We start from the raw sequence: 27,536 nt of genomic DNA, 5'->3' as shown, positions 1-27,536 counted from the left end.
TTTTTAATGACCAGAATTAAAACATGCTTGCAGAATTGACTTTCATATGGTATATTCGTTTATATTTCGTGATATATTTTCTGATGTAAACACTGTTTATAAATAGCACAAGTTTACTCTAACTATACGAAAAGATCATTGTGATACTAACTTAAGTTAAACATCTATCGATTAATTTATCTTATATGGATACCGTTTATATATATATTTTAAAAATATTATGATAAATAATGCTCCAAAATAAATCTATGTAAAATATAATTTTAAAAAAATGCATGTAGTAAGCTGCCAAAGCACTTGTATACATTGAAGCATCAAACAACATACCTTGGATTCTAAGATTTAATACATCTTGTATGTTTACATGTCGGGGTATATATAAAGCAATGACTTAGATACGATAACAAATGTAAATGTCGAGAATTATGGCAATGCCTTGTCAGTTATTGTAAATGTTGGTTTTACAAACTTTAGATAAACAGATGAAATTGATGTCATACATCAGAAAGACTACACAAAATCAGGAAACAACGTATTATGTATTTCTTTGAATTTTTAGAATATCTTAATTGTACTAAAGAATTCTTTGATATCACATGTCAAATCAATACAAAGCCTGAGTGTAGAAAACACAGTCTTTGTTATCTACGTAATGATATTCATTGTTTTGCAACAAATGCAATCCAAATACAGCAAGCTTTTGTGATAGAAACGTCAAATTAAAAAATAATGATTCAACACAGGAGAATTGATGATTGAGGAGTTTAAAAAAAAAATTGAAAAAAAATATTTGTTGTAAAAAAATTACAACCATCTAGCTTGAGTACATATATATTGACATTTCCTAAATTAATTGAATATTAATTTTTAAGTAACATGAACAGATATTTGATAGGAAAAAAGAGATGAATTTAAAAGAAAAAAATAGAACTCAATTAGGGCACTGAATACAAATAGTCATACAGTAAAACACACTTTAATCAAAATGCTAAGGACGACTGATTCTGCTTCGTTATAAATACAATTTGTTTTATTACTTTCACAATAAGTAACGATAATAAACATTACATCACTGTAAACATCAATTCGTTTAAGCTAATTTCGCTATAAGTGCGTTTTACTGTACTACAGACAGATATATTTGTTGCATATAAAAATATATATTTTTAATTAATCATGTAATTTGTATTGTTCCACACTTGGGTATATATAACACGGTATTTGTCACATGTTGGCATATATTCCATCTTCTGATACAGATAACAATAATAGTTCATAGCATCTCCTGTATTCCTCCTAAAAGAAAAAAAAACATGTTAGTGAATATATCGTTTTGATTTCAAGATTTTCAAGATATTGTACATGTATTCAGGGATTTTCGCCCCTGTTTTATTTTCCCCTTTTCGATTTTTTGGCTTTAGTGGGCGAACTTGAGACTGAGTGAAATTAAATGTCTAAAATTAGATTTCTTTAAACTTAAATGTGTTTAGGGGAATTAAAGATGCGGGCGAAACTGTCCGCCAGAGTAAAAAGGCGAAAAATTTATGGAGCGAGAATATAAACATGATATACTGTATACAATTTACCAATTTTATTGTGTATACTTTATACAGTAAATCTGCATTTGTTTTCTTAACATTTCAGCCTGTCCACTTTATTACCATCTTAGTGATGACTTCCGGCCGTCTTGTTTGGATCAGTCTGACAGTTGTCAGTATGTCCACCTCTCCGTCCATACGTAACTGTTGGAGGGCGTTATGTAAAGCGCAGAATATACCAGTTGGACCAGATCCGTCCCTGTAAAATATATACCAGAATGTTAGAGGGCATTATGTAAAACGCAAAATTTACCAGCTGGACTGGCACCGTCTCTATAAAATATGCATTTTATTATTAAAAAGGTTTATATAAAGCATAAAAACTACCGGCCAGATCGTCACCGTCCATGTAAAATATGTTGGGGGCATTATGTAAAATATGAAATGTACCAGTCAAACCGGCAAATAATGTAAACAGTGATCAGCATTAGCAATCACAACTCACAATTTCTTTCTTAACAAAAAAAACCCCACCTATTGTACAAATTATAATGAAAGTTATTGAACTCTTTCTATTTAGATTGACATTATTTTTCATTTAATTGTAAACAAGGATTTTGTTATTTTGTACTCAAACTTACTTGCTGATGACGACTGAGGTAAAGTCGCTCTCCTTCCCTTTATCCAGCAGCAATTCCACACCCTTTAGCATGGCATTGTCGTTTTCAAAAGGTATATGGAACACATCAACATCCTGTTTGGTATCCTATATTACGGCAAACATAAATTGATTAACAAAACTGTGTATAAAAACGTACAAGGAGGGACCTTGTAAGTGAAAGTAACATGTTATTTGCCTTATTATTCAAGTCTTGTCAAAACAATGCAACGGTTTTAATGCTGTATGCAATGAACATAAAAACACAAAGTCAAACGAACTCACGTCAGTTTGAATAAGTAATGTGTCCTGTGTAACTGCACAAATGCTACTTCCTGTGTCACCAGAGGTTAAGGTATAAGGCGCACATATGCAGGAACAACCTCTTTTCGGAACCCATTGTATATCCTGAGAAGAAAAAAAAAGATATTCAAGTTGTGTTTTTGTAAATGTTTATCAATCTCATTTTCGCTGATTAAAAAGGCAACTCGACTAAAAAAAAAAAAGAAAAAGAAAAGGAAAACAAAACAAAACAACAAAAAAAACCTAACATTTAAACAACCGTCAAGTAATGAATTTACCTCGTTGTCTTCAGATAAAATTACTATTGCCTTAACATCATGGTCCACACACAGTGTCCACAAATCAACTTTTGTTTCTGGAAGTGGGGCTTGTGTCAAAACAAACGCACCGAGGCTCGAGAAAGACTATAACAAAAAAGATTGATATTCTTTAATATCAATTCACTTTCATTGCTAAAGGTCTCATACGATCGGTGATATAATACGGCATAACTGTAAAGTTCCTGTAGATGTTGAATTTGAAGCATTATTTTAATTGTACAGGAAGATGCATATGGAATATTCATGCAAGCTATTTTGTGATACAAAAATATTTAATTAGTAAAATAGCAGGTTTCCTATAAATTGTAACTTACTGGGACACAAACTGCATTGATGTAGTCGTTTCTTCCTTTTACATACGACGTTAAGTAAGGACGATACTTGGACACTGACATTGAAATTAAAAAAAAAATCAACTTAAACCATATTGAAGATTCGATTTTTCTGAAGTTTTAATATTGTGAAAATGAAAAAGAAGCCATTTGTATTACAAAAGCAATCAAGGGTCGCATAGTACAATCGTTAAGAATATTTTAAACCTGATTAATATGAATGCATACGTATATGGTACGTTAATATTATTTTTGAACTTATAATTGTCAATAACTAAATGTTCTATCTAATATTTGATAAAATTAGAATTGATTAACAAGCGTACCAGGTATGACATTCATGTTTGAGTTTTTGTCTTTATTTTCTGGCTTCATTCCGTCTTCTTTATCGTCGTCTTCGAAAACTGGTTTCACTGTTTGTAGGAACTAAAATATGATAGTTAGAGAACTTTGTTATTATGTATGATCGACTAACATATGATATGTAATGGTTTGATATTTCTGTTTAATCCATTTCCTAGAATAGGTAGCTTTACTACAAAAAAGGCAAACAAACATACAACCCCCCCCCCCCCCCCAACAAAAAAGGACAGTTTTTGATTATGAAGACATTTTCATTGAGCCTTAAATTACAATAAGCAATAAATCATGAATGTTTCCTTGTATTTTGATTTTATATTCCGTGGTCTTAATAATTTTATCAGGTTACTCTATTTTTGGTCATAATTTGAAATCTAATACAAAAATAAACCATTTCTTCTTATTTTCCAGAGATATAAATCTAATTTAAAAGATTATCTTGAAAAAATCAGTTCGTACCTTGTATTCTTTGTATAGAGCCTTCTGGTTTAACGGTGAAGAATCCTGAAACAATGTCTGGAGTCTGGTCGGTATGTCACTCTCACGTATAACCGTGGCCTTCTCTTGGAATCCGAACAACAATGCTTTGTGAAGAAAAATGTATTGTTCCTAAAAAAGAGAACAATCCACAAACAAAAAAATATCAATAGAATTTATGGAAATTGCATCAAAATGTATTAAAATCGCAATTAAATCGAACAATTATTCAATAAAAAAATTGTACGTTCGGATTTATCGTTGTAATTTGACAATTCAATTCAATGGTAATACATATGCTATCAAAAGTTGTTTAAAGAAATAACGCACTGTTGTAAACGTTACATATTCTATGGATGGAAACGGACTTTTTGAATGTCCAATAATATTTGATATTTTCATGAATTATCATTATCATGCATTAAAATACTGATACGCGTTGGTGTTAAGGAAGCACATTGGCAATTTAGCGTCTTATTTTGACTGTTATATTCAAGATCGTAAAATTAAATAACTATTGTGAATAAGATCAAAACCTTAATGTTATCCTTTGGAATAGATGCCAGTGCAATAAAATCAGGTAGTACATTACTGCCACATTGGTGCATTATCACGTGAAAGCTATTTCCAAAATAAAATAACCATACTAAGTGAAGGCAAAACAACTCAATTTAATCAGAACCGCTGTGATAATTCTATGTTCTTCTTAATTAGATAGTTATTCATCTGGCTCTCGTAAAACCTTTCAACTTTTATAAAGTTTGCAAGGAAAACGGTATGTTGCATCAGCACAACACAAAACATGGCGTTCTAGCAGCTCTTTTTAATTTTTTTAATTTAAACATCGATCAAACAAGGGATAGGTATAAAATTTCAAGTTCAATATATACGGGGTAGTGTTGTTCTAGTCGGATTTTTATATCGTTAATAACGACAGAGGAAAGCCTGGCCGATAAATAAAAGCAAATGTAATTACCTTTTAGCGAATGATTGATAACACTAAATCTCTCCTAGTTTTCTTCTGTTCAATTCTCAATAAATCACACCACAATACTTAATTAGAGTTCTTAGATTAGTTATATTTTGAATATGTTTACAATGTTTTCCGATCAAATTCACACGACATCCAAGTTTCAATCATTACGTCATCAATGTGTAAATCTACGTAATACAAACTAATTTCGGAAAAAATATTGTCTTCAGTTTTTTTTTATTTGTTTTTGGTCTATGTTTCGTTGCTAGATATTTGAATATGTATATAATAACTAAGATTTGTGATTTAACGAAATTACATGTAACTCAGATATCATATGTTTCCTCAACACCTCCGCGTATTCAAAATCCGTTAAGTTATTTTTTTTATGATTACTTACCGGTGTTTGCACCATAGTCATTCTGTCCTCTCTCATCTGTTTTACAAACTCAAACACATTGATTTTCCCTGTTATTTTTCCTTGTTTAAGTAAGGAATCTAGACCAATGAATGTTCCAGTTCTTCCAACACCGGCGCTTAAAACAACGAGGAAAAACCCAACTTGAGTTTGTATACAAGAATACCTTCAAATGCTGGCTTTGATTCAAACACTTTTTTTTTCTTTTTCTTTTTTTTAAGGTTGGAAATAACATGTTGCGGTTTTCTTTCCTTTTTTTACTTTCTTAATTCTAATTAATTTGATCAGTATGAGATTTTATTTACTTCTTTGAGCTATCTAAGACATTTGACACCATTTTAGATAAGAATTAGTTTGGTCGTTTACCTGCAATGAACTAACATCAATCCGTCTGATTGATATTTTCTAGTCACTGCTCTGTGAAACTGAACCAATCCTAATTCTTCTGGAGTCCCGTGATCTGGCCAAGCGGTATAGTGGTATTGAGTTATCGTTCTTTTTATGGTCGACTGTTAAAATATAATATATTCACATATACAAAAACAAGTAAAATGTAATAAAGAAATGTGCTTATAGCAAAGCTGATTTGGATGATACTAAAAATATTATGCTTTTTAACATTTGTAAACACAATTCTTACTTTAGTGTTTTGAACATTAAACTTTCGACACGTATAAAATGCGTAAGTAGTTTCCTTCAGAAGCTGCATTTTACAAGGACCGACTTCCAACGAGTTATCCTTCCCAGGCCAATATTGCGCGCACTTGTTCTTTAAATACAAATAATAATAAACTTCCAGATATAATTTATCTTTATATTTCAACAATTCAACATTTCTTTGTTCGAATCTTCTACATTAAGTTTCTTTTTTAAAAACAAATGTAATAAAAATGTTGCACAAGAAAACTATAAACAAAGAACAAGGTACAGTTTTAGTCATATTTTGCCCTGTTTTAGGGTGAATTTTAAAATCATCATAAACAATTAAAACATAACTTTTTTTTCACAAAAGAATACCAATAAATGAAGAATATATATATAGTTATATGAAAATACTTTCATAAGGTTAATTGTGAAGTCATTAACAGTGCATTTTCCCGTAATTTTAATTAAACTGAGCAGAAGACACCAGTTCCTATAAATTGGGTTTTTTGAATATTACAGTAGGTCCGCAGCTGTCGCCTACGACGTAACTCGCATCATAGCTTTATCATGTAATATTCCGTAAAATGTATTGATCAATTTTGACTTTATACACACACATGTTCAAAATGGTTTATGAGTAGTTTTATGAGATTTAGAATGAAAGAAAATGTACCTTCTTCTTAACAAATCACTAACAAAAATATCTTTTTTAAATACCTTTCCGTTCTCCACAATATTAGTGAGCATGACGATCAACCTCACATTCTCCCGCCAAATCATTCTCCAGAAATCAGACAGGGTGTTGTTTTTAGGACCTTGATATTTTACAAAGAGAATAGTTTTGGGTCGTGTTATATTTTTACTTAAAACATATTCCTTTAAATCTACCAAGCACACTTATGTTATACGCATTAAACACATTAATATATATATATATATATATATATATATATATATATATATATATATATATATATATATATATATATATATATACACACTCTGCTATGAGAAAAACCTACCTTGAGCTGCGATATATGTTCTTTTTCCATTAAAGTCCTAAAGAAAATGTTAACATCAAGGATGTTTGTGCAATATGCATGATCATTTGTCTGTATTTTTACAAATATGAATATGATAAGATATTCCTTTGAAGGCTTGCTTCATTACTTACTTTGATGAAGTTGGCGTTGATGTAATCATTGTCTGCATCAGTCCATTTTTCGTTAAGTACTATTCTTGAGTGATCATCTAAAACAACAGTGTTCCAAACTTGTCAGAAGTTTTAAAATGTATGAAATAACTAAAAAAAAAAAGGAAAATAAAGAATTACATGGAAATGTTGTTTTAAATCTGTTTTTGGCCATGTTTTCCTGTTTCCTCCCTTCTTTGCATACACAAGTGTTTCCAGCCGGAAGTCTCTATGAAATAAAATCAAAGTAAATGTTTGAATGGACTTATTCATGTTTATCTTTTCTGTCAATATAAATTAAATAACGTGAATATTTGTTATAGAATAAATCCAAATTAAATTTTCAATTTCATAGATAGGCAAACATTTTGAATACTAAAAATAGCTAAACTTGAATATGTTTCTTGTAAAATAAGGATTAAAATTTTGCAAAACAAAAATTGAATGAAGAGAATAATGCATCAATATATGTATTATTGTATTCCTATTATGTCGATATGCTTTTATCCTTACCCACATTTTTCTGTTTCATGATCTCACTTAACAAGTTAACTTAATAAATGTTTTAGCGATTGAAAAGTTCTTTAATGATAAGGCTGTGTAAATCAGCCAGATTCTTTTTAAGTATAGATACTATTCAATTAAATAAATGGAACGGATCCAACATCGATAAGTGATTGGTAAAATGTGAAATTTTATTACTAGAATATATATATATATATTTTTAAAAATACCTCCCTTCTTTTTAAAAGACTTCTATATATGATTGTTTACTTGTCCATACTAGATATTTTTACTACATGGATAACATACAACCTGTTCATTTATTGCAGTATTTTCAGCAAAAACATTAAAGATGACGTTTACTCAGAATTAAAAAAATCCACTTATGATAATGAAAAACCATCTATTGTATGTTTTAAACCTTTCATGGGAGACCTTTGATTGTAGTGTTATTTTTTACTTTTACGTCAATGACCTACTTTTTGAGTTAATGGCCATTGATTGTTTTTGGAAAATTGGAGGAAAATCCCTTAAAATGTTATACTATGATTGAGATTTTCTTAATTGTGAAAATAATAAAAATTGCTCAACACTTTTAAAAATGAAATATAGTTTGTGAATGATAGTGACACTAATACATCTAAAGCATTAAGTCTACGCTCACAATTTCCATAAATTTTCCAGTCCGAAATTCATCTATCACTTTTGAAATCCCTATCCATTTTTGATCCAATTTTACAAAAATTGAATGATGATAATGCAAAAACATTGATAATATTTAACTACTTTTATTGATGTGATGGCATATAATTTATATGAGGGCAATGATCAAAATTTTGAGATAGTGTTTCTTTTTACTTAGCATTTTTCAATATTTTTGAAAGTCGAACCATACGATTATTTTAATAAACAAGTGAGGTAAAACTAACAGAAAATATGCAAAATTATATAGATTAAACAATAAAATCTTAACTTTTGATATTAGAGTACTGCCAAAAATGTTTTAGCGGAAATCAAAATCTGCAAAATTCGGTCCGAATTTCCTCTGTTTGGCTAAAAGTCTATTTTTGTTTGAGCCTAATTCCATAATATAGTAGAAAAATCGAATGTTATGTCACTTTTAATTCATTTCACATATAATCTTTTGTTTAGAACAAGTTTTACTCATGACATGGAACTTTATAACAATTCGAATTTGAGATCTCAACCCTTAGCAAACAACACCCTTTAAATACCTTGTATTCCGACTGGAACACGTTGTTTTCGCCATTGCCTTTCTCCTGTATTACTTTTTGTAAATCGTTAACTTCAATGAACGTGTTTAACTCTGTAGTATTATAATATCCCTCGTCGTCCACTGTCATTGTTACATTTATATACTCGCCAGATGAAACGTCATGGGTGTTTTCTATGAAACATAATTATATATTAAAATTTGATTATAAATATTGCATCAATCGATCGATTCTCAAATAGATTTGAACAAATAAAAGGTCTAGATGTTAATGTAAAGATTTAGTAAATGAGAGGAACTCTGAAATTCAAGATACACATGTATTTTTTATTATGCTTTGTTTTACGGGGTGTATCGGTGCTTAATTTGTAGAAAGATGTCCAAAAAGATTGCCAATGGAATGTCATGAAAATGATATATAATTATCTTATTATCATAAAGTACGGAAAAAGATATATTAGATTAATTGTGACCTTTAATTGTTTAAGCACCAAAAAGACTCTGAAATCATTAACTAGATCTTCACCTTGGAAAATATTTTAACCGACCACAATTTCCGCGCATGTAACAATTTGTTGTGTTATCCTTGCCAAGTGTGTTGCTAACGCCGAAGTCAATAGAACGGATAATAAACTGCGTCTAATTTGATTATTCAACAAATAAGAATAATGATATAGAATGAAGCTGTGTCAAAACCTGTTCGGTGCGGATGGGTTTGATTCACCACCAGCAGTTGATGAGGCAAATGTTTAACAGACATGTATTGTTAACCAATTAAATGAAATTAACCATTATATAATGAAAGAACAGCGTCTGGAGGTGATGGTAATTATCAAGAACCACTTGAATTTGTGATTTTACCGGTTAGATCAGTATATTTTTGCCCTTTACTGGATTGTTTTGCCGGAAACCTGGAAGGTTTTGACGTTGTGTTGCTTTGTGTCTCTTTGCTCCTGCCTCCTTTTCGTCTAAAATTGAACATTATTAAATTAGGAGTTATTTATGTATGACGTAATTGATATGTGTATTTGTACTGTTTGTACTGTCGTAAATTTCTTAACCACTTTTAACTAATGGCTGTATTATAATTGTATAACCAGTTAATGATTTCAACACCGACAAATTAAAAACAAATTGAATTGTTTAGCTTTGATGTTATTTCTAAGTGAAAAGCTATCATAGCTCAACTTTTAAATTATATTGTCATCACTACAATAAACAAAAGGCCCAATGGGCCACATCGCTCACCTGAGCAACACGGGCTTTACATGGGCGTTCAAAGGATATTGTGCCATAGGGCCCCTCGGTAGATTAACCAAAAATGAATATCCGAATTCTACACTCATTTTAACATATACTTAATCTTTGACCTTTATAGAATACTATTTTTATCGAAATTAAAATTATATGCAATATAAAGAACTTAATTTTCAGATGGTGTTCAAAGTTAACTTCCAGTTCGCTTTATTTTAGCCCCCCCCCCCCCCCCAGCCCATCACTTTAAAAAACGATTAAAATAGATGAGAGCATAAAGTCATATCTTCTCCCTCCACTACTTACTAGTTATTATATTTTATTTTTAAAAATCCTATATGTGAAAGAAGAAAAGTGTACCACAATGCACCAGAATGAATTTGCTCAATTCCTCAAATTAAAAACATTGAAAAAATTTATTGGCCTTCTCCATTATAAACAATTGTCGTTTACCATGCATGAATTCATTTTGTATGAAATTTCATATTCCTACTCACTTGAATGATGAATAAACTTAACTGAAAAAGGTTGTTACATATGTTAAAGAGCTATAATTTAAATCAATGTACTAGCAGGCATGTCGCTCTATGGTACCAAGGCCCAGACATTATTTTCATCTTTATTAAAAAACAGCAAGTGTCTACAAAGATGATTTTCCGTTGCAATATTTTCTTTAAGAACAACGCTGATGCTTTTATCCTCATTATAATAATGTGTCAGGACTATGGAAAATGTTTAAAAGACATCGTTTTTATTTGTCCTCTGAAAACTATCAAAAAATTGTGTAGTTTTATGCAATTCATCGTTTAAGAAGGAACACCAGAAAGTAGTTACAGCATATCATCCTTTTAGCAAGCAGTTTTTATTGATCAACCAAAATAACAGCGTCAATCATAGAATTATAAGCAAAATACATAGCTTGGTTTGATTCATGTTTCTGTTCACATGAGCTTTTTACATTCAACTTAAGATTTTTAAACTTGGTATTTCCTATTCAGCATAGCTGTATTTAAAATATAAACGAACTCAGGGGGCCTCTCACACCCATTTTTGGTACTGGGGCCGGGGCCAATGGATTGGGAAAAATGCGACGTTTTAATAAAATTTGGGGATTTTTTTCTTAATTTATATGTACAGTCCACTGAACAAAAAAACTAGGGTACCGGTATACTGATAGGATTTTTTTTAAATTAATATTTTTTTAAAATTATTTTTAAAACTGGGAACATGTGAGTATAACATTGAGAAGGAAAAAAGTTTATTCATAGAGTGTGATACAAGTTTCTTAATGCAAATGTAAAATTTCCCAAAAGGTTTTTGTGTAATTACAATATATGTCAAATGGCAAAGGAAAAAAAATGAAACAGTTTATCAACATTTCAAAAAAAGTATTTTATTTGTATTAATGTAAAATTTAATTTATTTTTGTATTTAAACCTTATACAAATAATAAGTTTTTTTTGATTGTGTAAGCTGATTGTCACTATTTATAAAATCAGTCTTTGTACTTCTGGGTATTTCGGGTATTAGTCCAACCCTCTGACCCACTTACTACCGTTTTGTAGAGGATATGTTAAGACAAACATTTTTTATAATAATTTTAACATTTATTGCAGAATTATAAACTATTAACAGCTTATCAACTAACTAATATCAGGATAAAAAGTATTAAACATCGTTTATTAATTACACTGTCTCTGTCTGAGGAAATTCTGGCTAGTAACCGATCACAAGAAACAGTTTACAATGCGGTAGTGTTGCACATCTTCACAACGTTTTTTAATGACTGCTGAATATACATGATATATACTAATAATAAGTATGGTTTTATGTTAGTTACATTTTTTACTTTAGTCAATCTCAAATTGGGAAAAACACTCAATTTGGGGAAAAATTTGCCTTTTTCGGGTTGGGAATTGGGCCAAATATCGGCCCTAATTAAAGAGAATCAAGAGGCCTGGTTGAACTAAAGCATTTAGCACTCAGTTTTGTGTACAAACATACAGTAACATTGAGCGCAAAGCTCTTGCTGTATCTTGCTTATAACTCGAAGATTGACTCTCAGATCTGATTAGTATATAGAAATTTGTAAACAATTAAAGCAAGAGAAAAATGCACTAAAACAAAAAAAAACAATTTATTTCTCATCATATATATACTTATGTATTTCTAGCAAAGAGAATAATCTCCGTTTAGATCGAAATTGCTGAGCATCTTAATAAAACATGTTGCATTAATCAACCATTACGTAGAGATCGTACCGAATAACAGTAACCAACATAATGAGTATTATTTTATATGCTGATGGTGCATCAAATTTCGCGCAGGTACATGTAAACAATCAGCTGTCTGATTTACAAGTCTGCACGTAATAATTTGAAATACTAAAATAAAGAGGATGGTTCCTCTCAAGTCAAAACAAAAAGAAACTAAACATGCTAAACGAAAATTAAAATAAGCTAAAACCATCGTCACAAATAAAAATGCCAATGCAGTGAGACATTTAACCTCAATTTACTTCCTTTAAACGGCACAAATATATTTTGAATCTTTCAAATATTCCCTTCGCACGTAAACTGTGGCACAACAAGCAAATTCATTTTAGTTCAAGACGGCTGCTTCTAATATAGACCAGTTTTCGATGGATGAAATATCGAGCCCGAAGTTAAATTGACTGACCCCCATTCTCTTTGTCTTATCATTATTTTCGTTAATTACTCAAGTTTTGAACAGAATTAGCCCTTAATTTTTGCAATTCATATTTTCCTTCCCCCAAGGACGATTTATGCTAAATTACGTTGAATTTGACTTGTAAGTAGTTCTTGAGAAGAAGATTTTTAAAAATGCATCCCCCTTTTTCTACAGTTTCAAGGTTTTCTCGGCTTTGAATAAAGATCGGTCTTTCATTTCTGCAATTTATATCCGCCTTTCCATAAAACATGCTTTGTGCCAAATTTGGTTGAAATTTGTAAAGCAGTTTTAGTGAAGAAGTTCAACATGTAAAACGTTTACAGACGGACAGACAGACAGACGTGAGCTTAAAATACAATTCAATAAGGAAAAAAAAGCAACAAAAATATTTTAAACAAACATTGCGAATTGATAAACAGATCGGAGGAAAACACATTCACTTAATGCAGGGGAATCAAAACGTTGCATTGATTTCTTTTAAAATACTAGTAGTTCAAATTTTTTCTCTAATGTTAACAATTTCTTCCAATTTAAAAAAAAAATCGTACATGTAGTGCATACAATTTGTTTATGTTACAGATTAAATGAGAGTCAATAAAGGTCATTTATTAGTTTTTTTAAAGAAGAAGATATTGAAAAAAAAAAATCAATATTAGTTACCGCCTATAGATCACGCCAACAACTCCTACCAACGCCAAGACAACCAATATCGATACAACCCCTCCAGCCACCGCACCTTCGTTCGTCTCCGAATCATCTGTTTGTTTTTCAATACCGACTTCAAAAAATGAAAGGATATTCTTAAGTGACAAGCCACGTGTAAAACTGTTCCTTAGAAAAAAAAACCCAAAACAAACACCACATAATAATGAAGTACACGATACATTGGGTCATTATATCGATCTGACATCATCATAAAATATTTTTTGCAGTCCGTGATTATTTTTATGTCGATAAAGGTTTCGACCAATCGATACATACGGCGTGTATATTTCAGTCCTGCCAGTTTCTACAGAGCTATAATATGCATTAAATTTTCGATGAAAATAAAGGAAGTCATACTTGATTGGTGTTAAATATAAAACTATAACTTCTTACTTTTAATGACCGAACATCATGTTCTTCAAAAACTATTTACTATGCACTTAGTTTACATATTTCAATAAATTTAAAAATGATTATCAAAATGAAGAATATATGATGTTTTTGAAATTGTTTTAAAAATGTAAAATGCAGGTATAATAAAGTAGTAAACTTTTACTTTTGCATAGAGGAGGATGAACTGAACCATCGCAGCCGTCTGGACATGACCCGTTGTTTTTATCACAAACTGCCTTTGCTTTACATGTTCCACACTTAATACTGCAACTCTTATTATAGAATCCGTCAACACAGTCTGTAAAAATGAATATAAATTTCATTACCCAAATGAACCTAAAGTTTCCTACCTTAAATATAACACCCAAAGTTTATTGTCACATGTATAAGCGCCTACCAAAACCAACATTTTAATCTGTTGAGTTAAGAGATTGGAGATTGAAAAAAATTGATAAACTGTTTCTCATTATCTTTATTGATTTTAAACGTTGCCTTATAAGGAACATTTTTACATCATGATATTTTAAATCTTAAATTTTTAAATTTAAAAAAAAACATATACAGTGACACTAAACAAAACTGTTTTACAAGTGAAGTCACTACCTTGACACATAGGAACATGGAAGTTACGCTGACATCCTGTGTGACAGGCACCACTCAATTTATTACAAACTCCGCTCAAACAATTTCCACATTTAGCGCTACAGGTTATGTTGTAGAATCCGTCAACACATTCTAAAATAACGTTCTTTAGATGAAAAGTCCCCTCATCATTCTGATTCATAGCATAATTTGGATACAAAATAAGTTTTTTATAACAAAACAGTTGGATAATTGAAATATACCCTGACAGAGTGGCATTTGGAAGTTTTTACTGCAACCATTCACACAAGACCCGTTTTGTTTATCACAAACTTCGCTGTCGGTACAATGGCCACATCTTTTAGTGCAGTTGGCGTTATAAAACCCGTCCTTACATTCTATAGAAATTTTTAAACAAGGTAAATACATTACATGTTTATCTAAAGTTAAACACAAAGAACCATTTCAGAAAGCTAACAATTTTACATTACAAATTTAACGCCGGTCTAAGGATATTCATAATTACCGTATATCAAAACATTGGAGGGGAAATACTTAGTAGATATAAGAACAAAGGTAAGATAAATCAGTTTCATTTTAAATTTGTACTTTCTTTAAAGTTAAAAAAGGTTAATAATATCTTCTAATTGAACAAAGAAAATGCATTAATAGAATAGTTTGTCTTTTGCCAAAATATGAACAAACTGTTGACAATCTGTAAGCAGTCCTACAGTGGAACCATTCAAATTCGATTATTGTGTTCCATTTGTTTTAAACTGTTCTGTTATATAAAAAAATCTTTCTCTAGCATCGCTTATTATTAACTCAGGCCTCGAATAAATTTTCGTTGTTAACATGCAGTGATAAGACACAATGGTTAAAGCATACTTGTTCAATTATTGTTTCATATTACGTACTTAAAGTGCAACATAAGGACTTTATTATACAACCTACCGTCACATTTTTCTCCCTGCCAGTTAGCTTGACAACCACCAGGGCAGTGGCCAGTTATGTTATTACATCCTCCGTTATTTCTACAGTGCCCACATGATATGTTGCAGTTGTCTCCGTAAAAGTGGTCGTTGCAAACTGAAAATTTAATGTGGTTGATAGACATACATTTTTAAACATTTTCAAAAGTCTTTGTGATCACACCGTGAATGAGAACTGTAATGAATTAATGGTCAGGAAAAGGGTCCCCTGATACAAATTATACTGATACTGTTCTTCTGATACCACGAGGTTTGTATATTTATACGAAATAAAACAAGTAAAAAACACGCAAAAAAGTGTCATTCAGTTAATTTTTAATCGTATAATTGCCTAAATTTATGTATGAGGTAATCGTTACATTCAGGGCGAAATCAAACCCACTTTGGGGTTGTATTGGATTTATCACACTTTGACCTTAGTAGTTACCTTATGTTTAAATAATGACTCCTTATTTTTTACTTACAATTAGTAAATAATAGAAAGGATGGCATTTATGAATTTGTTTTTCGTAACTGATCAGATTATATAAGGTAATCCTGATATAATCTTTGATTATAGTTTTAAGGTATCTTGATACATTCATATTATTCGTGCATTAATTCCAAAAATCTAAAGAATAAATCGAATGCAAATCAAAAGAAAAAGGAAACGCCTACACGTTAGGTAACTATACGTCAATTTTTAAAAAAAAAATCATGTCCATTTTTTAATTAACAATCGTATATGCCGAATAGCAAATTGCACAATATTTTTTAATATGTAATAGTATTAAAAGAAAGTGCATGTAGTTTTACCAATCAGAGAACATCTTATAAACAAGAGGCCCATGGGCCACAAATCGCTCACCTTAACAATAGTCCTTGTATCATTTTAATTCGAAAGGGTTTATTATGAAGTGAACTCTGAATAAATATTGTAAAACTCATAAATTTCAAGATTTTGCCATATATTAAACAATACATAAAAAGAAGAAACAATTTTATCTTTGGCATGTTTTATTATAGTTATTTTACACATCAAATGAGACTGAATTTTAAGCTCTAAAATACCCATTTGTAGTAAAAAAAAATCCCATTTCACTGTAAAAAAAAAAATGAAAAAAATTCGTAAAATAATTAAAAGATGATATTGGTATATGTTTTGTATTTCAATCATTAAAAGCTTCTTTATCGATTCATTAAAAAAAAAAATATTGCAAGTGTAATGAGGACATTTGGCATGTTAGATTTGCATTCTCATCGATCATCTGCCTTATAGACTAAACTCAAAAACATGGAAAGTCTATATATAGTTGATAAAGTATATCAATGATTCCTACTTTTTATCCATAATCATTTTTTATCCTTTGTTCCTTTATCTTTCCTAACTGTGTGTTTGTGAACCAAAACTTCGTAAAAACTAAGATCCACAACTTTATGAGGTTGTTTGAACTTATGATCTTTGATCCCAATCACTTGGATCCCGATATGTGAGCAATTGATGTCGGGATCGAAATTCCAAAAAAACAAATAACTAGTCGATAAACATACACATGTATTTGCAGATAATTCAACTATGATTAACTTATCATGGAAATTTCTTTTTTATTTTTTTTGAATACTTCTTTTAATCAAAAATGATTTAAACAATTTAGAATCTGCACGTTCTTAGAATGATTGCATAGTAATCTCACAAACTGTAGCATTGTAATTCTTAAAAAGATTTTCCCGTTATATAAGTCTATGTTAACCTTTGAACATATTTTGGAGCCGTGCGTAGTATTAGTCCGGGGATCCCGGTTTTCACAATTTCGAATCTACATTATCTTAGGGTACTTGTATAGTAATCTCACTTATTTTAGCACTGTAGTCCTTGAGAATACATTTTTAAAAACATTTCCCCCCATATATTTCTATGTTAAATTTGTCTTTTTTAATCAATTTTGAACCCCTCTTGGGACCCCAGTATTGACCCGGGGATTGCGAATTTTACAATTTAAAATCTTCACTATAAAAACAAGCTTTGGTGGAAATATTGGCATATCTGGTGCAATGGTTCTTAAGTAGAAGACTTTTTAAGACACCAACCCAATTTTTGCAGTTTCGCAATTATCTCCCTTTTAAAAAGGGTTGTGCCCTTTATTTTAAAAATCTAGAATTCCTTTCCCATTAGGATGCTTCGTACCAAGTTTGGTTAAATTTGGCTCAGTGGTTCTAGAGAAGAAGTCAAAAATTTGAAAAGTTTACAGACGGACGGACAGACGGACGGACAGACGACGGACAACAGGTGATCAGAAAAGCTTACTTGAACCTTCAGTTTAGGTGAGCTGAAAAGCAAACGAATATAAACTTGTTTCTAATATCATTATCATTGCCTTTACCATGATCATCAAAAAACCCTTAAAACTAGATATGTTAGTTTGCCTTTTACATATATTGTAACATTAATTGATCAGTGAAAACATACTGTTACACTTTTCGCCTTTCCAGTGACTCAGGCATCCATTCGGACAGTGACCAGTTCCTTTATCACACACACTGTTGTTTTTACATCTTCCACACGGGGTTTTGCAGTCAATGCCGTAGTAGTGATCGATACACACTGAAATTAAAAAAAATGTTATTACTTAGCATTGATAAGTCATGTCCAATAAACTATGTAGTATCGATATTGATGAAATGTAGGAAATTTGCATTTATATCGATTTGTTGATATCGATCTGATAAAACTCAAATGCATACCGGTATCTGTACTAAACACTATAAAAATATGTGTCGATATCGCATCGATGTCATTTCACTATTGTGAAACACCATGATTATAAATAATTTATTCTGAATATTTTAATGTTGAAACTATCAATGATTGAGAATCCGTATTTTACTTCTTTATTGTCGATATCAACGATATCGTATCGACATCGATTCGAGGATGTAGACAACTAAAGCTATTGAGACATTTTTAATATTTACTAGGCATTTCTATATTTTAATCGATATCGACAATATTGTATTGATATCATTTTCATAAAAAAATCATATATACCTAATTTATACTTTATACTTTTATTGCTACTGATTTACCTTGGTGTCGATATCGTCGAAATGGGCAAAATCGGATCGATATCAATTATCATATATTCACAACTAGATTTGTTTATACTCAATGTCGATAGCATTGATGAAAAAGATATCGCATCAATATCGACTCGTATATAGGCATAATGCCTGGCTTGTCGATACGTTTTGTCGATAGTGACGATATCGCTTTGATATTATCTTACAATAGTTAGATAACATTATTTTGACGTTATTTTGCATTGACGTTGCTTTACATTCATTTTGGTGTTAATTAACAATATAGTGTTAATAACTGGAGCTGTCTGTAATTAACATCGGTATTTTTTTTTATATCGACGATATCGTATCGATATCGATTCGCATATGTGCAGAACGTAAAAGCAAATAAGTGTAGCAATCGAAGTCAATATTGTCAATTTTTGAATATTTAATAATGTCGATATTAAAATGAAAGTTGGCATTGGAATAAAATGTCAATGACATTATAAAATAATCATTTGACGCATATCTTCTGTAGAATTTTTTCATTACTATCCCCCCACAAACGAAGTTTAAGGTATATAGGAATAACCTTGTCCGTCCGTCTGTCCGTCTGTTTGTCTGTCCATATCTTTCTTATGGAGAAGACTTTGGAAGTTATTTCTTCACACAAATACTGCTTATGTCTTTCATGACCTTAAACCAAGATCATTATGGCGTGGTCAAGGTCAGTGGCGGAAAAAGTGCAAAACTCTCATAACCTTAACACAAGGTCATTCGGGCAATGTCAAAGTCACTTGTAAGAAAAAAGTACAACATTTGTGTCGGGTAAGGTAACACAACGACCAAAATATGCACATTAAACGAGTCATTTTATCTCCGGTCAAAAAAAATTTGACGCACTCACAGTAACGAGGCACAGATCATCAGATAAAACGAAACGCAACTATAGAAGATGATTATATTACAGATAAAACTTCGCAGTAATCCACACCAGTTGTTAATAGTTTACAATTCATCGATTTCATAATATAAAAAATACCCAAATCAGTATAACTATTATGTCGTTCGAAACCGTTGATGTCACAGGTTTTTTTTTATTGGGCATGTTGAAATTGATGAGCATGCAATGGAAAACTTGAACCATAAATAATAAAAAAAAAGTTACAGCACATCTGTTTAGGGTTGACGTAGTTTACATTTTTGAAATTTCAAAAAAAGTTATATTGAAAAATTACCTAAAAATATCTTTCACGTAGACCGAAATATTTTCATGCTCTTTGGAGGAGTAACCGTTTACACAAGACTAACGTTTAGCATAAGTCAAGAAACCTACCATCACACTTCGCTCCCGTCCATTGGGCTTGGCATCCATTAGGACACCTGCCAGTCCCTTTGTCACACACACTGTTATCTTTACAGTGCCCACACATGTTGTTACATTCTTTACCATAAAAGTGATCGGCGCAAACTGAAACAACACCGATGTCATTAAATATAGTAACGTAAGATACCAATAGTTGAATAATGCGCATCATTATGTTAAACCTACCATCACACTTGTCCCCCGTCCAGTGACTCTGGCATCCAGTAGGACAGTGACCAGTCCCTTTGTCACACACTGTTTTATCTTTACAGTTTCCACACGGAGTGTTACAGTCATTGCCATGAAAATGGTCGCTGCATACTTAGAATCAAACCAGATATATTGTTTTTACAACACGCCAAATTATCAAACCGGTCAATTGAGCAAAAATGGCAATGTCAGTTTTCTGTCATTTAATACAAAATATAAGAATTATTTAGTTTATTAAATCATGTTTAAAGATAATTTCAAATTTGTTTTGATACACTAACACCCAACCTTTTTTGTTGTAACAGTTCTAGAAGATTTTGAAATATTTTCGCAATTATGCCCATAAAAATGATGCCGTCGAACGGAAGGAGACAAAATCCTGAATTTTTATTTTTTAAGAGTTTTATTTTTTTGCGATAGAGACGCTCTAATAAATACAAAATATGAAATTCGTTTCAAAATCGATCCACGCATTCTCAAATTATTCTGCTTCAAAGTGGCGAGGTTTCACTTAATTAACCCATTTGTTAAAGTCGTGGACGTGGACGTGCCAAAATAAAACAGGCTCAACCTCCGAGTGTCGAATATTTTTTTTTCTTTTTCCTCAAATGTGTTTTGATTGCGTTCTATTATTGATTTATGTATGAAATAATGAATTTAACTTAGTTCAGATATGAATCATTAAAAGATACTACAATCCGCTTTTCCAGTATAAATTTATCTATATTGAAATCTTTAGAGAGACCTAAATGGCATATGAAGAAATAAGTAGAAAAGGAAAAAATAAGAAAAATAAAATAAGAACAAATTGAAAATAACAATAATTCTGCATAGTTTAACTTATCATTATGTAAAAATAGAACCACTGACTGTGACCTCTGTTTTGGAAATTGTTAATTAAGGTTCTGAAATATTAACACCACAGAAAATAGGTACAAAAAGTCAATACTTCGTAGTGATTAAAAACGCCAGAGGACTGTAATAAATAAAACAAAGGTGGAGAGGAGGAGGCTTGATTATAACCAAGAGTATAAGTTTGAATATGACTTACTAATTGGATAATTTAAAAAAAAAGGATTTTAAAACGCATAGTTTCTTCTTTTGAAGTGAAAATGTTTAACCGGGCAAAATCAATTAAGACAATTATAAGACCATATTTTCAATGCTGTAACTGTTGATTGTGATGTGTCAAGATATTCCAGATTCAACTTAGCACTTTTTAAAAACTTACTGTCGCATTTGTTCATTTGCCAATGTGGCACACATCCATTGGGGCATTGACCAGTTCCCTGTTCACATGTCTCATTGTTTAAACAGTGCCCGCATGGAGTTAAACAATCACTTCCATAAAAGTGATCTTTGCATTCTAATACAAAACAATAAGATAAAACCAATATAAATTCAGAGAAAAGAAAAAAAAGTCATTTAAGGCACGGTTTTGAAAACAAGCTTATCTAATCAAACGGGTCTTCAAAACTCTAGGTATATTACGAGTTAAATGTCAGCCATATTTGGCATACACCACAAGGGAACACATTAGAGAGCACTATGGGATGTAGAAAAAAAAATCTTGATGAATCTGCCGGTTAAGCCTGTTCTTTTTCCCGCGCGCACAAGTTCTTGGAGTTCGCTTCGCTAGCCGGCGAGCTGTGGTTGCTTTCCTATGGTCGCTATTATGATCATTGTTCATTTAAACAGAAATAATTTAACTCTGGATTCTTAATTTAAAATGTTCAATACAACAAAGTTAGTGTCAATCAAATCCAGGCATTACCCAGTTGAATATATTGCATTATAGTACATTATGTAAATAGCTCTTAAATGGTTTAGCACATGGTTTTTGATGAATGAAATGAACTGTGCTTGCAAAGCATCGACTTTGAATATCATAAAATAAACTTAAAGACTGTTTTTTCCGTTCTATATTATATGTGAATAGCCGTGTGTACTTACGATCACAAAAATTCCCTGTCCATTGAGTTGCACACCCGTTATCACATCCCCCTGTCAACTTGTTACAATGTTCACTGTGTATACAGTGCCCCTTGCAGTTCACACATTGTCCATTAGAAATGAATTGTCCATCTGCACATACTGAAAAAAAACCCGCAATAGACTTAAGCAAAAATACAACATTTGCAAAATCTTAAATCGTATTCTATATAAAAGGTTATTAAAGATAATAAAAACATAATTACATAACAATACAAATAGTTCAGATTATATGAACGATAGCCTAATGTAGTGATTGCATCAAAAGTGAATATGAATTAAATGTGGTTTAAATTTGAAGTTGAAAGTGAAATAAATATCAAATAATCAATATTAAGTATACAATTGCTATGCTATTAAAGAGGGGAACAAATGCAATACAACGCTATCTAACAGGGAATACACTTAATAAGCACATTTACTGGGCCTCACCTATGCAACTTTCCGTTAAAGCGTTGGGATCGGGACATTTATCAATACAGGATCCATTGAAAGCGTCACAGTTTTTATTTGTACATGAGGGACATTCGCCAACGCAGCCAGTAGAATACCGCCCAGTATCACAACCTAATAATAGCGCAGAGACAATTCTAGGATTAAGACAACTGAAAATAAAGTAAACCATTCATTAAAAGGTAACTGAATAACAATGTATAACACGTATACTTTTAATATTTGTGTCAAAGTTTGAGCTTATTTAATGACGCAGATTTAATCCAGGATTTCCTCTTATACTTTCTATGTTGATATGTATTACTCATTATGCATCAGGTGAGATACACTATTTATGCTCAATTTGTCAAATTTTTAACAATAGAACTCAATGTTTGGTATACTTTAAAACAAAATTAGAGTGCAGACTTACCCATTACTTTAATTTCACAAATTTCGATTGATGTGTAAAGGTTGCTGTTTTCACCTGAACAGGTGGACTGATATCCAACTGGTCGGTTATTTGTGAACACTATTTGTTTAACAAGTCTGTTGATTGTGATGTTTTGTATTGGGACTGGACATCCAGACATTGGATCATGGTGGTAGACGAAGTCGTTTGGGCTTGGTGATGCCGGATCGAACGTGTCATCGTAGAATGCATATATCGAAAAGCCAGATAATCGATCTAGAACTAGTCAAAAATGAATTGAGCAATTGAATATTTAGAATATATCTAGATCTTTTACGGTATCATTGTTTCATTGTATTTTATAATCATTTATTTTGTTGTTATTTTTTTTTCTATTATTTGTTTATTTAGGGAGGGGGGGGGGGGGTAAGCCTAGGAAACAGTCACTGTGAATTAATATATCAACTTGAACTGCAAAAACCTTTTTGGGGAAAATGGAAGTTTTAATTTCAATATACATAAATAGTCTAGTGATATAAAAAATAAAATTATAGAAAAGAAGGATAATCAGATAAGCTTCTGTTTTCCCTTTCCGTTTTTAAATGAAAATTAATGTACATTTATATAAAATCCTGTAAAATGCTTTAATTAAACACTGAATAAGAGTACGTTTTACAATGTAATAATGTATGTTGCGTACGTTGTTCGTTTCTAAGGTAAAGTTCAATATAAGCAACATTGAACCGGCGCCCTAACTGCACTTTCAACCAAACAGATTTGTAGTGTTGATCATAGTTCATTATGGCACACGATTCTCCATTAGCGGCCTGGAATGTATTTCCGTCAACAACTTTAGCTGCCGTCCATTGTGTGTTTGGAAATGGATCTTCACTCATTGTCGCTTGTCCTTGTAAACCCTGAGCAGGTGTGTAAGCTACATTCACTGCAAAGTCGAATGAATCTGATTATTTAAACTGTGATATAGTTAGGTACATCAATCAAATTTGATTATAATGTTAATTATTAGTTAGCAGAAATATATCTCTGCATTTTAATTGAACATTTTTAAAGCAGCATATCTAGCGTAATCTCGTTAAATTTAATTTCAATTCAAGATAATGATATATTGATTTGATTTACCAAAAGTTTTACTGTCCTTAGGTTCGTCATTGTTCGTGTTGTATCATAAAAGTTTTCCAGTAACATAAGATTAAGAACAAGCCGACATTTAGATATTTCAGTTTTAAAAAAAATGGCGTAAAGCCCCATTTTACAATTTTACAATTCCAGAGCTGATATATTCTTTGAGTTAATTTTTGTTCAAAATTTAATTTTGATCGCAATATCACTATACGTGATGCAGAAGGGGTACCAACAGCAGTTCACAATTCATCTGGGGATGTCTAACAAAACTTTTTATCAACCACACTACATGATATCCCGCGGAAAATCGGAAAATTAACACTTCACACATTAATTTGCTTTGTATTTTTGTTTTAAATATATATTGTACATGTACCATCTCCAAGACCCCTGTAGGAGATGGTGGTTTGAGGTTCCAAGTTTCATAAAAATCTTTCTGAGCTTAGGTGGTAATATATTAATGTAATTTTCATAGCTAAACTTTTCCTAAAACATCTAATTAAATTTGCCCTTTTGACGAGTCATAAATTTCACTAGACCATATTTTGGCTTATAATCCACTCGCGTAACTTGTTTGGGTCTTGGTTGGTTTTCCACTATTCACTCGTTTATTTACAAGATTTTACAATAAAAATGAAATAGGGTTGTGGACATCAGAGTACAAATTTTTTTAAACGTTTTATACGGTGGGGGTTTCGGTTGAATTCTGTCCCCAAGCTCCGCGCGATTTTGGGGTGGACTCTGGGGCTGGGGTGTACATCTCTCCATTGATGCAAAGAACATCCCCAACAATCCGTATGTTTTCTTTTTCGCTTGCCTCATAACAGGGTACAATTTTTTTTCTTTTTATTCGATTTCAGGTGGAAATCGTTCGTTGACATATAAACTTGTTCCGCGTAGTATTTTTGCAGCGCTGGTGAGAATAATTTCTCAGTCTTTGAAGTATTAGGTAAACTTAGCAACTATATTTTGGGATGCTCACTGAATTCATTGTACTTGCCAACCCGATGGGCTCGTTCAAATTGGACTTTATAGTCCAGTTTAAACTTTCTCTGGAGGAATGCTCACAGGACTTTCTCTGTATCCTCTCTGTCGTCTTCTAGAATCCCAGTTACCAAATAAAAGTATGTTTATTTTTTTATTAATTTAACAAAAATTACTAATCGGGTATAATTAACTGGTAGTTTATGGACATTGTCTCGCACGTGTTGAAAAAAGACGATATAAAGTGGCCTAATCCTTATTGAATAATGGAAAATTTAAATACATGTGTATTAAACGAGTTTACCAACAAAAAAAACCCCGTAAAATTTGGTTGAAAAATGATTTGTAAATTACCTAAACAATTAAACTCAACTGATCTGGCTGCAGATAAAGACATTTTCGTGGTTATAATATTGTTTTATCTCTCAGTTTAGATCTGGATAATTTTTTATATCGAGATCGGTAATATTTGAATATTTTTTTTTAAAGATTGTACTATATTTATCTCTATGAAACTTATCTCATTAAAAATGTATCTATAGGTTTTAAAAATATGAACACAATGTGTTTCTTTTTTAGTTTTGTTAACATTTTTTGATTTAAAAAATAAAAATTTTGACATTAGTGAACTTGATTTATTATACTTTTATAAAATATATTCTGTCCACACCACTTTTCAGCGTGTTGATAATGACAACCAAAACACGTGCACATTTTGTTATGAAATATACAAAAAAATTATATACGTATACCCTTCTTCGAGCAAAGAAATCATATTTCAGAAATAGTGCTTTAACAATCCATAAAATTAAAGTCTAATGTAGCATTCCACTTAAATAAAACAAATAAATGTTGATGTAGCATCCCAACTTAAAAGAGAGAGAGAGAGAGAGAGAGAGAGAGAGAGAGAGAGAGAGAGAGAGAGAGAGAGAGAGAGAGAGAGAGAGAGAGAAGAAGAGAAAGAGAGAGAGAGACCGTCATGCGTTTCAGATATTTTTTATTTTCTTCTCGGGTTTAGGAAGTAACCTTGCATTAAGTACTGCAACACATTCAACTTTCATTGAACTTCAGTAGTGAACGCAGTCACACTAAATTATAAAAAAAAGTATTAAACCTATTTTAATACTTCTGTGCATTCAAATATTTTCAAAGCGAACCATATATATCTTGCAGTTTAATGTGAGGTACTTATTCAATCGTTGGTCTAAGTCTGCGTACATCAATTGGATATAAAAGCAGGACTAACATGTGTCTGCTTTGTCTATGAAGCAGTTAATACACGGTGAATAAAAATGGGATGGAAAAAGGAATGAAAAATACAAAGAGAAGGCATAAAAAATTGTATAGGATGGAAAAGAAAAAAACCCATTAGGATACAAATGCTGATATCTGATTGCAGTGCCCCCCGTCGGAAAGATATTATCAAAACTACGCAGGTATTCGAAAGATAGATATAAAAAAAAAGATAATTAATTAGAAAATATGAATCTTACCAAAGCATGATACTCCTGCGAATAATAATTGTAGAAGGGCTACCTTTTCTATCAGGTGCGGCCACATCCTTAGTCAATATTTACAGGTATGAAATGCATTAGTTTAACTTCCGGGTAAGGTCTTAATGGCAAATGTTTACATCTGTTCTGTTTGACCCTATCGACAATGCTGATAGGAGACCCGTGTGTGATATATAGGTCACCAGGCACGGAGAGGGATCCCTGGCGAATTAACCTGGTTACACGTTGCACGGTTTACATATTTATCTTTATATTTTAAATAGTGTATTTAAAAATGAATAATTATTAGACACTCTCTAATAGCTAAAACAAAATGTTCATCCTTACGTATCAAATTGTAATGACGCAGGTATTTGGTCAATAATGAATAAACAACATATGCCAAGAAAATAATATTTATAGAAAAAAATATATAAATATCCAATTATTCTTAATGAGAGTGTAAAGGTTTATAAGGTTATGTTATAACACCGAGTCGAACGTGTAAACCTATACATATTTATTATCTCTCACTAAATAAGTTTTTGTCTATTTGCTGACTTCGGCTGAAATCCTTAATCAAAGTATGAAACACAGATTTGTATTTAAAAAAAAATGTTTTGTGTTGAATAGACTTTTTTGAAAATTAATTTTGCTGGTGTCATCTTATAACAACATTTTTCTCAAAATTTAAAGTTAATGAGTGTAATACGCTTATGCACTCCTCAAAAACTATAGTCAGTATACTATATTAATAAAGTCCAGAGCGTACACAAAATTTTGAAACGGAAGTTAAGCATAAAGTGCCTCCAATATGCTCTTTTAATTGCGTACAAAATATTATCTGTTTTAACTCAAAACAAAACTTTATTCGCATAATGAATATCAGAATAT

General features: G+C 31.2%; 1 protein-coding gene across 1 annotated transcript; it reads right to left on the bottom strand.

Annotated features, from left to right (window-relative positions):
- Positions 1-328: 328 nt before the first annotated feature.
- On the bottom strand, positions 329-26,809 carry LOC128170922 (uncharacterized). The gene is made up of 31 exons (XM_052836686.1): positions 26,643-26,809; positions 23,723-23,965; positions 23,044-23,304; positions 22,611-22,745; positions 22,140-22,280; positions 21,418-21,552; positions 20,163-20,297; positions 19,947-20,081; positions 18,018-18,152; positions 15,534-15,668; positions 14,843-14,977; positions 14,601-14,732; positions 14,161-14,295; positions 13,560-13,677; positions 9,816-9,922; positions 8,956-9,128; positions 7,358-7,445; positions 7,199-7,275; positions 7,047-7,083; positions 6,742-6,839; positions 6,020-6,148; positions 5,746-5,888; positions 5,362-5,497; positions 3,971-4,120; positions 3,478-3,577; positions 3,134-3,207; positions 2,778-2,903; positions 2,482-2,604; positions 2,180-2,304; positions 1,662-1,797; positions 329-1,296 (listed from the first exon to the last, which is right to left on the bottom strand). Exons 1-31 carry the CDS (start codon positions 26,707-26,709, stop codon positions 1,225-1,227), a joined length of 3,936 nt encoding a protein of 1,311 aa, XP_052692646.1. The 5' UTR covers positions 26,710-26,809; the 3' UTR covers positions 329-1,224.
- Positions 26,810-27,536: the final 727 nt, after the last annotated feature.

Source organism: Crassostrea angulata, chromosome 2, assembly GCF_025612915.1.
Source record: "Crassostrea angulata isolate pt1a10 chromosome 2, ASM2561291v2, whole genome shotgun sequence".
Classification (NCBI taxonomy): domain Eukaryota; kingdom Metazoa; phylum Mollusca; class Bivalvia; order Ostreida; family Ostreidae; genus Magallana; species Magallana angulata.
This window is presented reverse-complemented; position numbering and strand designations above follow the sequence as displayed.

What these genes read in the sequence shown, in the direction of transcription:
- LOC128170922 (XM_052836686.1), bottom strand. Translation starts at nt 26,709, where the DNA reads ATGTGGCCGCACCTGATAGAAAAGGTAGCCCTTCTACAATTATTATTC. An exon ending in CGCAGGAGTATCATGCTTTG is followed by an intron (nt 23,966 to 26,642) that starts GTAAGATTCATA and finishes TCGACTTTGCAG; the next exon opens with TGAATGTAGCTTACACACCT. An exon ending in TCAACGCCAACTTCATCAAA is followed by an intron (nt 7,084 to 7,198) that starts GTAAGTAATGAA and finishes CATTTTCTTTAG; the next exon opens with GACTTTAATGGAAAAAGAAC.